This window comes from Haliotis rufescens, unplaced genomic scaffold (genome assembly GCF_023055435.1).
Source record: "Haliotis rufescens isolate VD_foot unplaced genomic scaffold, xgHalRufe1.0.p SCAF_9, whole genome shotgun sequence".
Taxonomy (NCBI): Eukaryota; Metazoa; Mollusca; class Gastropoda; order Lepetellida; family Haliotidae; genus Haliotis; species Haliotis rufescens.
In genome coordinates this window covers 2,028,261-2,040,487 of record NW_025964383.1, presented here as the reverse complement: position 1 = coordinate 2,040,487, position 12,227 = coordinate 2,028,261, and the positions used below count along the sequence as shown (strand labels likewise).

General features: G+C 41.2%; 1 protein-coding gene across 4 annotated transcripts in view; it reads left to right on the top strand.

The window, feature by feature from the left end:
* LOC124110386 overlaps window positions 1–12,227 on the top strand; it is a 143,262-nt gene that overhangs the window by 86,151 nt on the left and 44,884 nt on the right. For all 4 annotated transcript variants that reach the window (XM_046469725.2, XM_048391488.1, XM_046469724.2 and 1 more), the window contains exon 2: window positions 9,729–11,294. In XM_046469725.2, the coding sequence (XP_046325681.2) occupies window positions 9,729–11,294 (1,566 nt within the window). The remainder of the gene's footprint in view (window positions 1–9,728; window positions 11,295–12,227) is intronic.

Sequence of the window (12,227 nt, the reverse complement as noted above, 5' to 3'; positions counted from 1 at the left end):
TAGCACTGTATGGCCTTATTTCAGCACTTTTGTCTTATACAGCAGCAATATATGGTCCTCTATAGTTATTTTATGGCCTTATGTTGGCACTTTTGTCTTATATCAGCATATGATGATCTTATAACAGCACTATATGGCCTCACATCAGCCTTATTGCCATATAAACGAGGGGTGTTCATTAAAGATTTCCCCTGACCCACTTCCTATGGACCTAGTGGAATGAAACTTGGCATAGGTATTAGTCTTTCTCCACATAGGAACCACCAAGAGTAACACACTTCTCCCATCGTTTTATGCAACTATGGAGACCTTGCTTGTAAAAGCCCTCATTTTGCGTCTCAAACCAGGACTTGACTTCGGAAATCAGTGTTTCATCATCTGTGAAACGTTTTCCCTTCAAAAATGACTTCATGGTTGGAAAGAGGTGGAAGTCAGATGGTGCAAGGTCAGGAGAGTAAGGAGGATGTGGAAGGATTTCATAGCCACAGGACCGCGCTTCTGTCTGGGCAACATGAGAGTTGTGTACTGGAGCATTTTCTTGCAGGAGACGGACACCCTTGGTCAGCATGCCACGCCTCTTAAGCTTGATAGCGTCCCGCAATTTCCGCAGCAGTGAAGCATAATAAGCTCCTGTAATTGTGGTACCCTTTGCCAAGAAATCCATCATCACTACTCCGTGCTGGTCCCAAAACACAGTGAGCATGACCTTGCCTGCAGAGGGTTGGACACGTGCCTTCTTTGGGGGTGGTGACTCCACATGCATCCATTGCATCGACTGAACTTCAGTCTCAGGATCATAGTGATGGACCCATGTTTCATCCTGTGTGATAAGTCTGTCAAAAAAGTTTGCCTGTTTTTTTTGGCACATGTCCAAAAGATCCTTTGAGCAATTGACTCGTTCCTGCTTTTGGAAAGGTGTGAGCAACCTGGGAATCCACCTTATGCATGTTCAAATTGTCATGGATGATTTTTTCCACAGACCCTACACTGATTTTGACATCTTGTGCTAACTGGCGAACAGTTATAAGTCGGTCTGCCAAAATGGCAGTTTCCACTTGATGGATAGTGTCCTCATCAATGGCTGAATGGGGGCGACCAGGAATGGCAGCTGTTTCCACAGATGTCCGACCACACTTGAACTGGCGATGCCAGTGTTTAACAACGTCATATGATGGGGCATCTTCCCCATAAGTTGCTTTTATTTCATCTAAAGTTTCTTTTGGTGTGCGACCTTTCAAATATAAAAACCTAATCACTGCTCGGTATTCTGCTGGCTCCATTGTCACACCCTACTCGATCAGAACACCTGTAAAAGTGGTAAGATTAATAGTTCGATGCTGCAAATTCAGACATAACACATAGATACATGAATCATTACACATGTGAAATTTCAACCAAATATGATAACCCTAAGTGGTTTAGGGGAAATCTTTAACGAACACCCCTCGTAGGAACTATATGGTCTTATAGCAGCATACAATATGGTCTTATATGGCCATGTATCAGCACTATTTGGCCTTATATTGGTATTATTAGCTTATGTCAACTTAATTATCCCCCGCCCAACAATTTATGTACACTTTTTATACTGAGAGTTTTACACAGACATGATTGTATTGATGTTCGTTGTTCATTTGCACATAACGCTTCTCATTGCATAAGCAACTGTTTATCGCTGAATGGAGTTCTAATAATCTGTTTGAAAACATCCGCGGCAAGTCACGGAAATACGATTGTTCTGCTAGTTAACTTTTCATACTATACATCCTTTGATCTTAGAAGCGCATGCATGCAATAAAAGAGAACCACAAGCGAAGTTCATATTAGTGGGCAATCCAATTTGAGGCGACACTGTCAACTCACATGTAGTTGCTGTCACAACACGACGGTCATTCCTTTTGATTTGGATCAAGTAACCGTATCAAACCAATTAATATGGCTTGAATGTGTATCTATATTTGTATGAATGCGCACATGTAATAAATTCTAGTGCTGGTCAAAACTCTCGTTTTCCGTATTTTAAGCAACATGACCAATCAATGCCACTGAAACACTCTGTACTTGCGTTATGAATTGTGATTGGCTCTTCACTCATAGTGTCTGTTACTACCATTATCGATCGATATTTTCATGTAAGTAGAGTACTTTCACATTGAATGTGACAGTTAAGGCTTGTAAATAATAACAAACGGCGAAAACATTGGTAGCGTTGTAGCGAGGGACCACTGTACATGCTGAACTGGTGCCTTTTGCTATTTATAAATTTTAGAAATTTGTCTTTTTTACGTTTCCATGGCAACAAGATGGACTTAGGTTCTGTGAGGGTAGGGTTCATTTCCGGAGCATAACTCATAAACCATTCAATATGTTTTCATGAAACTTTGCAGGTTTGTCAGGTACATGCTGAACTGGTGCCTTTTGCTATTAAGAAATTTTAGAAATTTTTATTTTTTACGTTTGCATGGCAACAAGATGGACTTAGGTTCCAAACTCTTCTTTTTTTACAATTTCCATGATAAGTTCCACCTCGGTTAAAAAAGGTTAGGGTTTGTTTAGATTTAATTATGTCATAAATTCTGCAACAGGGCAGGGGATATAGCCACGTTAGTGGCAAACTCTTGTATGGGGTTTCACTGAAGTGGTAAACGTCTGCTACCTGCATCACTTCGGACTTTCCTCCCACATTAAGCTGACACGCGGTGATATGACTGGAATACTGTTAAAAGCGGCGTTAAACCCAACTCACTCACTCACTTGTATGTTCTTGTATTCACACTATATGGTCTTTTATAGGCACTATTGATTTGCATCAGCATAATAGTGTCTTATATAGGCCCTCTAAGGTCTTATAGACACTAGTGTCTCGTATCAGCATGATAAAATGTTATATGGACACTAAATGGTCAGGACTCTATGGGACCGCCTCCGTGGTCTAGTGGTAGAGCGTCCGCCCGAGAGCAGAAGGTCAGGGGTTTGATCCCTGGCCACGTCATACAGAAAGACGTTAAAAGCTGGTACTTGTTGTTACCCTGGCTCGTGCTCAGCACTAAGGGGCTAAAACAAGGACTGGTCGGCTCAGAGTCAGTATGCTGTGTCTGAGTGGGGTATTCATGTTAAACTGCGGCATGGTAACTCAGTGGGCTAGCACTATAAATCGGCATCAGTCCTAACGTGTATTGGCACCATTGTCATGTATCAGCTTAATGTGGTTTTTTTTAGGCACTATATGGCCTTGTATCAGTACCATTGTCATGTATCAGCTCAATATGGTCTTATTTAGGCACTATATGGCCTTGTATCAGTACCATTGTCATGTATCAGCTTGATATGGTCTTATTGAGGCACTATATGGCCTTGTATCAGTACCATTGTCATGTATCAGCTTGATATGGTCTTATATAGGCACTGTATGTTCTTATATTGGCACTTATGTTGTTTTACAGCACATGTTATGTTCCGATATTATAAAATTGGCAGCAAGATACCCTTATATTTTAGTGAGATAAATCTCCTATCGATGGCAAGTGATGATAATCTCATATCACCACTTGTCTAAGTTAGAACCAATGGGCATAAACACAGTTTGGGGGTTTTGTTTCCATATTTCATCTGATAATCCAAGAGACTCCAGCCCATAACCCCAGCCCAAGACCCCAACCCAAGACCCCAGACCCCACCCCACCCCAACCCAAGACCCCAGACCCCACCCCAACCCAACCCAGGTTTTATAGTATGCCTACTGAAGCAGCACTGTCAGATCATGGCTAAAAGAAAACACTTGACATTCAGTTAAAAACATTTGGCACTTGATAATTGGCAATTGCCTGACATGCTTGTTTTAGCTCAGAGGTTTTCTGTCAACTTTGTTCGGTTTATTTCTGTCTATGTTGATGACACACATTGCATGTTCACAAGCACATATCAGCTGTTTGGAAAAACGTGGTTGTCTTGATTTCTGTACAGGTACTCCTGATGCACTAACAACTGTTGACCATTAGTAGATATTTTTTGTATCATTCCTGCAAATTAGGAATATGCTGTCATCCGTTTAGTGATGTCATGTTACTTTAAAGTTTATTTTTCCATTTGTCAGTGGCATCTAAAGAAACTATTCTCTATTATCTTGTTTGTGAATGTAAAATGTAAAATTGGTTTGGTCTGAAACATGATTATATAGGAGTACTTGCTTGCAGAAGTGAAGCTATGCACAAACAGTTTGAAATGTATCATGAATAGGATGTTTAATGTTTGTCAAATAACACCTCAAATGAAAATATATCCAAACAATGACATAGGGAAACAGTGTATTTATCCAATCCATTACATATCCTCTATTGGGCCTGTATGAATGACTTGCAGCTATCAGCTGTGACAGTCCTTGAGTTATCTCCATCAAGTAAATCTGCAAGGCTGCTTTTCAACTTTGGACTCACATACGGCAAGCAACAGTGCACACATGAAGTAAATGTATAATGTTGACAAGGCATTTCTCCGCTAGGTAGGAATTCATCAGCTGTTGTGATACAGTATGATTCATTGCTGGCTCATTGTCCTGGCTCTATACTTTGTAATTATTATAAACATGTCAGGGTTGTTTGCCTTTACTTTGAAACGTGAAAATTTACATCTGTTTTTTTACAAGTTAAAGAGTGGCTGGCTATTTATTCAGTTTAGCTGATTTATTTTTAAATTTAGAAGTAACTCCCAGGAATGATAAAGTATAATGGTCACAGCAGATCTGAATGCTCAGGGCGTATAGAGTTACCTCCCTTGGTCCATGAAGCACTTGGCCGCAACTACTAAATACATTTGTATATGAAATCTGCTGGGCTGACTTGTGTCTCAATTTGCAATCTGATCAAAACTCCACTGAACCATGTTGGTTTGCATGCAAGTTTTCATGCTGGTTGATTATTGATGTCCAAGCCGTATTAGGAAAGTTTATTGAAACTTAAATGTTGGAATTAATCTGGTTGTAATGTTTATATTAACAATTATCCTACTTTTTTGGAAGACTTGACATGTGCACAGGTTATGAACCACTGAATTGAACAGAGAGTGATTGAGGGTAGCAAGATATTGCCTCCCTCCAACGCTCTCTGCCCAGTGGAACCAACAAGCTTGGGTTGAGGGTAGCAAGATATTGCCTCCCACCAACGCTCTGCCCAGTGGAACCAACAAGCTTGGATTGAGGGTAGCAAGATATTGCCTCCCACCAACGCTCTGCCCAGTGGAATCAACAAGCTTGGGTTGAGGGTAGCAAGATATTGCCTCCCACCAACGCTCTCTGCCCAGTGGAACCAACAAGCTTGGGTTGAGGGTAGCAAGATATTGCCTCCCACCAACGCTCTCTGCCCGGTGGAACCAACAAGCTTGGGTTGAGGGTAGCAAGATATTGCCTCCCACCAACGCTCTCTGCCCAGTGGAACCAACAAGCTTGGGTTGAGGGTAGCAAGATATTGCCTCCCACCAACGCTCTCTGCCCAGTGGAACCAACAAGCTTGGGTTGAGGGTAGCAAGATATTGCCTCCCACCAAAGCTCTCTGCCCAGTGGAACCAACAAGCTTGGCTGAACCCATGACCAGGAAATACTCCAGCTTGAGTAAATTACCCTCTCAGGAGTCAAGTTGTATAGGCCATGACAAATGATAGCCTTGTGGCGCTAGTTAAGAAACATTAGAAACAAACATCCTATACAATGGCATTTGTTTATTGGGGTTTTACATTGACTGTTCATTAACACTAAGACATTGTATGACTGCAGTATTCTCCCTAGGATGTGATTTTTAAATGGTGGAGAAACATTTAAGTTTTACCATTGTCCTTGGGGGTTGTGTGTCTCAGCAGTCCACTCTGTCAGTCAGTTCGGTGTACACCAGCAGTGACACTGCTGCTTGGCAAGTAACTGAGTGTCTCAATCTGAAGAATTAGAGGACATGTGGAACCATCTGTCATGTGTGTTCGGAGGTAAGAATTATGACATCATTAAGCCATCTACAGATATAGGTCATAGTTAACTGGTGGTGTACAGTTCTGTATCTTATGTATAGGTCATAGTTAACTGGTGGTGTAGAGATCTGTATCTTGTGTATAGGTCATAGTTAACTGGTGGTGCACAGATCTGTATCTTATGTATAGGTCTTAGTTAACTGGTGGTGTGCAGATCTGTATCTTATGTATAGGTCTTAGTTAACTGGTGGTGTAGAGATCTGTATCTTATGTATAGGTCATAGTTAATTGGTGGTGTACAGATCTGTATCTTATGTATAGGTCATAGTTAACTGGCGGTGTAGAGATCTGTATCTTATGTATAGGTCATAGTTAACTGGTGGTGTAGAGATCTGTATCTTATGTATAGGTCATAGTTAACTGGTGGTGTAGAGATCTGTATCTTATGTATAGGTCTTAGTTAACTGGTGGTGTAGAGATCTGTATCTTATGTATAGGTCTTAGTTAACTGGTGGTGTACAGATCTGTATCTTATGTATAGGTCTTAGTTAACTGGTGGTGTGCAGATCTGTATCTTATGTATAGGTCTTAGTTAACTGGTGGTGTAGAGATCTGTATCTTATGTATAGGTCATAGTTAATTGGTGGTGTACAGATCTGTATCTTATGTATAGGTCATAGTTAACTGGTGGTGTAGAGATCTGTATCTTATGTATAGGTCATAGTTAACTGGTGGTGTAGAGATCTGTATCTTATGTATAGGTCATAGTTAACTGGTGGTGTAGAGATCTGTATCTTATGTATAGGTCTTAGTTAACTGGTGGTGTAGAGATCTGTATCTTATGTATAGGTCTTAGTTAACTGGTGTACAGATCTGTATCTTATGTATAGGTCATAGTTAACTGGTGGTGTACAGATCTGTATCTTATGTATAGGTCTTAGTTAACTGGTGGTGTAGAGATCTGTATCTTATGTATAGGTCTTAGTTAACTGGTGGTGTACAGATCTGTATCTTATGTATAGGTCATAGTTAACTGGTGGTGTACAGATCTGTATCTTATCTATAGGTCATAGTTAACTGGTGGTGTAGAGATCTGTATCTTATGTATAGGTCATAGTTAACTGGTGGTGTACAGATCTGTATCTTATGTACCAGTCATAGTTAACTGGTGGTGTACAGATCTGTATCTTATATATGACGGCTATTTATACTGATGCTGGCATTTGTTGTTGTCCTTGATTCAGGATAAGAAGTAATACAATGGTATCGTTTTCTAATAAAAACTATGGAAACAATCCATCATTGACCTGTGCATGTGAGAGCTGACATTTGTTGTTTCCCTCCACACAAGGCGTATATGAGAGCAGGCTACAGGCCACATTTGTTCATGGTTTATGTCTGTTCTATTGATGTGTGTGAATGAATCTTCTCTCTGTGACTCAATTATAGGCCTGGGGAACATGGTAAGTGGGAAACTGTTTCTTGTGTGTGTGTGTGTGTGTGTGTGTGTGTGTGTGTGTGTGTGTGTGTGTGTGGGTGTGTGTGGGTGTGTGTGTGTGTACGTATGTGTGGGTGTGGGTGTGGGTGTGTGCGCGACTTGTTCACCACTACCAGTGATATTCCCCCAGGGGCTACTCTTGTTTACTGTGTAGCAGACTAACGTTTTTACCCCCCAGAACTTGTGTGTGTTTTTATCTCAAACTGGTGTTCTACCTTGACTTTGAGAGTACTGTTTCATCTATCAGGGATTTAAGATTAAAAAAACATGTCTGAACACCTTATTTGATGTCCATTTCCATCGCATGTCTGCATTTGTTTTCTCACCCATCACTCTGATACAGTTGAGCCATGTTATTCTTCATTGGTTGTGTTCAGTAATTAGCAGCTTTGTCACATAGGACAGCTTAAGCTTTAAGTTCTTTTGAAAACTGAAAACACATTTTTTAGAGCCCACATAAAAAAATTATCCACATTTGCAGGCAAATTTTGCATTGCAGCAGAAAGTTGTTCACTAGGATGAGTTGAAGTGACAGTGTGTGTGCACAGTTTCAGGTTGCAGATTGAAATCAGTCGTGTGGTTCTAGTATGGCTCATTTATATGTTCTATATATATATATGGAATTGTAGAACAAGGGCTCGCTGTCAGAACATTGTCATGAAGCCAGAAGTCAAGCTGACTGATGTTGCCACATAATGTGGCCATTATGTAATTAACAATATTCTACACAGCATAGTTGGGCCTCCTGACTGACCTGACTGGCCACAACAATGTTGTTGTCGATGTTGAGAGTCCTCTCTGTTGTCAGCAGCTAATTTACTCTTTACATCCACAGCCATCGGCACAAGTGATTAAGCAGACTAGGGGAGGGGTAGACTTGCACAAGTCTATGAGGCAATAATTATTAGTTTAAATCATACTTTCTAGATTATATAAATAATAACAACAAGTTGTCCCTATAATAGACAGGCATACTGTCCGCTTATCTAGACTTGCCCATTATGAGGATAGAATTACTATACACCCATGGACTTACCATTCAGTACAGCCTTGGAGCATGGCTTGGGGAGGGGGGCAGATGAATTTATTTGACACTTCAAGAGATTTGAGTGGTGATGCTCTTTGAATGATCGATATACTGAACTACTTTGGTTTTAGATTAAAACAATTATGAATTTATTAGGATCGTAAAATTATTGGTCAACACTTAATGTTCAAGTGTTGATGTATCTAATCTAGACATTGTAGCTAATGACAGTATTTTCATATGAGAACAATTTGGCACCCCGAGTTCAGTTAGTTCCTCAGTTTCACTTTATCTTTGGCTTATGTGTCATTGACATCTGCATTGATGGGAGGAGCAAAGGGAAGAGAAGGTTGCCTGATTGGTGAGATGGTTATCTACTGCATGTAATGGGAGGCTGACTGTGACAAGGATGGTTCTATCTGGTGGAACATTGGGAGGGCTAACTGTAGACAAGTAGATGGAGCAAACATATTCCTACTGCCTTGGCCACTGGGAGGTGAGCAGTTTACCATTAGATAACAATCTTGGTGAAGCAGATTTTCTAATCATAAATGACCTTTAAAGTTGCTTTCATTGATGCATTGTTCTAACAAATATGAAAGTTTACAAAGACATCGTTTCAGCAATAGTGAGGAATGTGAGTGAGTTGCCATGCTGATCCAAGTAGGGTGAGTCGGCAGTATCAGTTTGTCATGACTTCTTGAATGTCAGTTCCTACATCTGGAATGGAAACTGATGTAATGCGTTGACCTCATCTCATTGCAGGAGTCCAAGGAACTAAGGCTGTCTTTCACACATTAATGATAGTACATCATGATTGATTGTCTCCCATTGTACCCTAGCAGACCATGAAGCAGTCAGACCCAGGAGATTCTTATATCAATAATCATTATAGGCATATGTTTCATCAGAGTTGACTTCAAGGTATAAACATTTTCACTGGCCACAATGTCTCAAGTCATACTGGTTATAACAAGTGACACCTATTCCCAGCCCCCAGCTGATTTTGGTTTAAAGGAAAATCGTATGATAAAATGAGCTCATTGATGTAGTGGACAAACCTCACCTTTGAACAGAGTCGTTTCAATAAACTGCTCTTTCATTAATTTCCCTGCTTTGTGTGAACCCATACATACAGATTGCTTTTCAGCATTGTGTACAGGAAACCTGATACTTCCGCTTGGTCACATGCATCGTGAAAACAATCGTATATACCTTTAATGCGTATTCAAAATTTGTTCTATTGTTTTTCAGCTCCTGGCAGAGATTTCAGAACTTGAGGAAAGTTTTGAGGCTGTAGAGGGCACTGAGACGGAACAGCATCGAAGTGCGTCTGTTAGTCCGGTCAAAGTTGCTGAACACCCAGGGGGGACAACTCCACGACGGTTACATAGGAAGAAGTCAGGACGTCGTAGTTTGAGCCTTCCAAGTGGAACTTTGTCCTATGGGGATGTCAAAATCACCTATGTTGATGGACACTTTGTGGCAGAGCCACCTAGTTCTGAATCAGAGACTAACCCTCAACCGTATACTGGAAGTCAGAGTGACACTGTCAACAGTGGAAGTGTACCAGCTACAAGCTCCGAGTCAGTCACTGATGTGAACAGCAACGACGACACTCTATCCATTCTGTCGGACCTGTCCATTAGGGATGAACTGTTGTCATTGTTAAACCAGCATTTAGTGGATAGTGATGTGTTTTACAACCACCCGCTGGACTGGAACTGTAACCATGCGGGGAGTGACTCCTCCTCGCACTCCAGTCAGAGCAGTCTGGCTATGATGCCAGCATCATCAACATTGCCACGGAGGACCGGTCGGGACAATGACGGAAATCGCCCAGTTTCTGTAGATGACATACAGTTACTTCGAAATGTATATCTTCAAGAACAGTGTGAAAGTCAAGGTGACAATGAAGGTCAAAGCCACACAAGGAACTACAGTTTTCGAGAAGCTGTAAATCAGGACTTGTTGTCTGATCCCAGGAATGGTCGTAGGAGACTGTCTGTACAAGACGATAAAAGTGAGAGATCTAGATCAAAAAGTCCAAATTTCTTCCAAAGAATGTTGTCTAAACGAAAATCATTCTCAGAAAAAGTGGCAAAACTACCTCAAGATGAGGGAACATCCAGAAAAGACACTTCGATAGTTAGACGCATGTCATTAAAAAGTTTGTTCAAACGGAAAAATCGGAAAGGTTCAGATGAACCAGACAGTCCACCAATTGCAGCTTTCCTTAAAGATGAGGACATCGGTGCTATCAGTTCATTACCAAACTCTCCATTTGTGTCAAAGCGTGTTCAGAGAGTACAAACAGACCCACACATACAGATTCGAAGACCAGTTCAGAGATGTCCCGATGAGTCTCAGTCTAGCATGAAATCACCATCCCTCAGTCAATCAATCATCAGGAGTGGCTCCAGGCCTGGCCTCACTCGACCAGACGTACCACCCAGGCGAAGACAGAGCTCATCTAGCTCTATAAAGCAAGGTTCATTAACAGATCGGAGTTCTGGGGAGTACAGTATATGTGAGTTTGACATAGGAGCAGATGACAGACTTACACCGCGATCTTCGTCACCGTCCATAGTTGACAATGAGCGAGACGCCACACTTCTTGCATCTCCTCATTCTGGGGACTTTGTCCAATCTGTTGCAGTGCATCCAAATAGGTTGAATCCTCGGCTTGATCAGATGTCACCACAGGAATTTGAAAAACTGTCAGGAAAACTTGTACGAGGGGAGATAACTTCAAGTAACAGCAACGACAGCGGAATACAACATGATGCTGTCATATTGTCCAGCTGTGAATCTCTCAAGGTAAAATATCATTCCTTTGAGTTTCATAAGAAGTATTGTGCATCAGCATGTTTGATACTACAGGCCTTTTCAAGTACTAACCCCATCACACAGAGGTCAGTTTGAGGGAGGAGGTAGAGGACGTGTGTTCCCACTGATTCAGGTTCAAGTGCACCCTCTTCACCATCATAGCAGTGTTTACATACACCTCAACATCAACACTTAAATAGGTTTTGAGTAATGTAGGACTTGGATAATGCAACCAGTGTTACAATTCAAAATTTGGCAGCATTTATTTAGTGGGTATTTTTTCAAGTGCAGTTGAACAAACAATAGTTTCTATTGTGATTAGTTAAACTAAGGATCATTATCCTCATGACTAATAATAGGTTGATTGTTAGTTGAGTGTGGCAGGCTGGTGAGATGCTATTTCCCTGATAGAGACTGTAGCAGTTGTGTGGAGGGACCAGGAAGTGGGTGTCGGTGTGTAGCAGCTACACAGTACATCTGTGCCTGACTGAGGCCGGTCACCTCCCTGGAGGCCACCAACAAGTATGTAGGATTGGCAGCTGTCAACTGTAACACACCACACAATCTAGGGATAACCCCCAGCAAAACTCACATCAGTCAAAGCAAATATGAAAACAAGGCAGGAAGGATAGGTAGCTCTGAGGATATTGATTCAAATTTATTAGCTGGAAAAAGTAAGCAATGTTATATTAATTAGTAGCATTTAACTTTGTATATAGCCTTTGAAACATGCATTGGCTACAGGTCTCTGTGAATGATGCCGCTGGCCTGACTTAGTTGTTCACTGCACACAGGCTGAGTCGAGAGTCCTTGCTTGGCTCTTCAAGTCAATCTATCCTCATGGGATCATGCCCACAGTCAAAGACTTACTACATGTCGCCTATTGCTTATACCAGGAGTGCATGAGTACAGCACATGAATGTT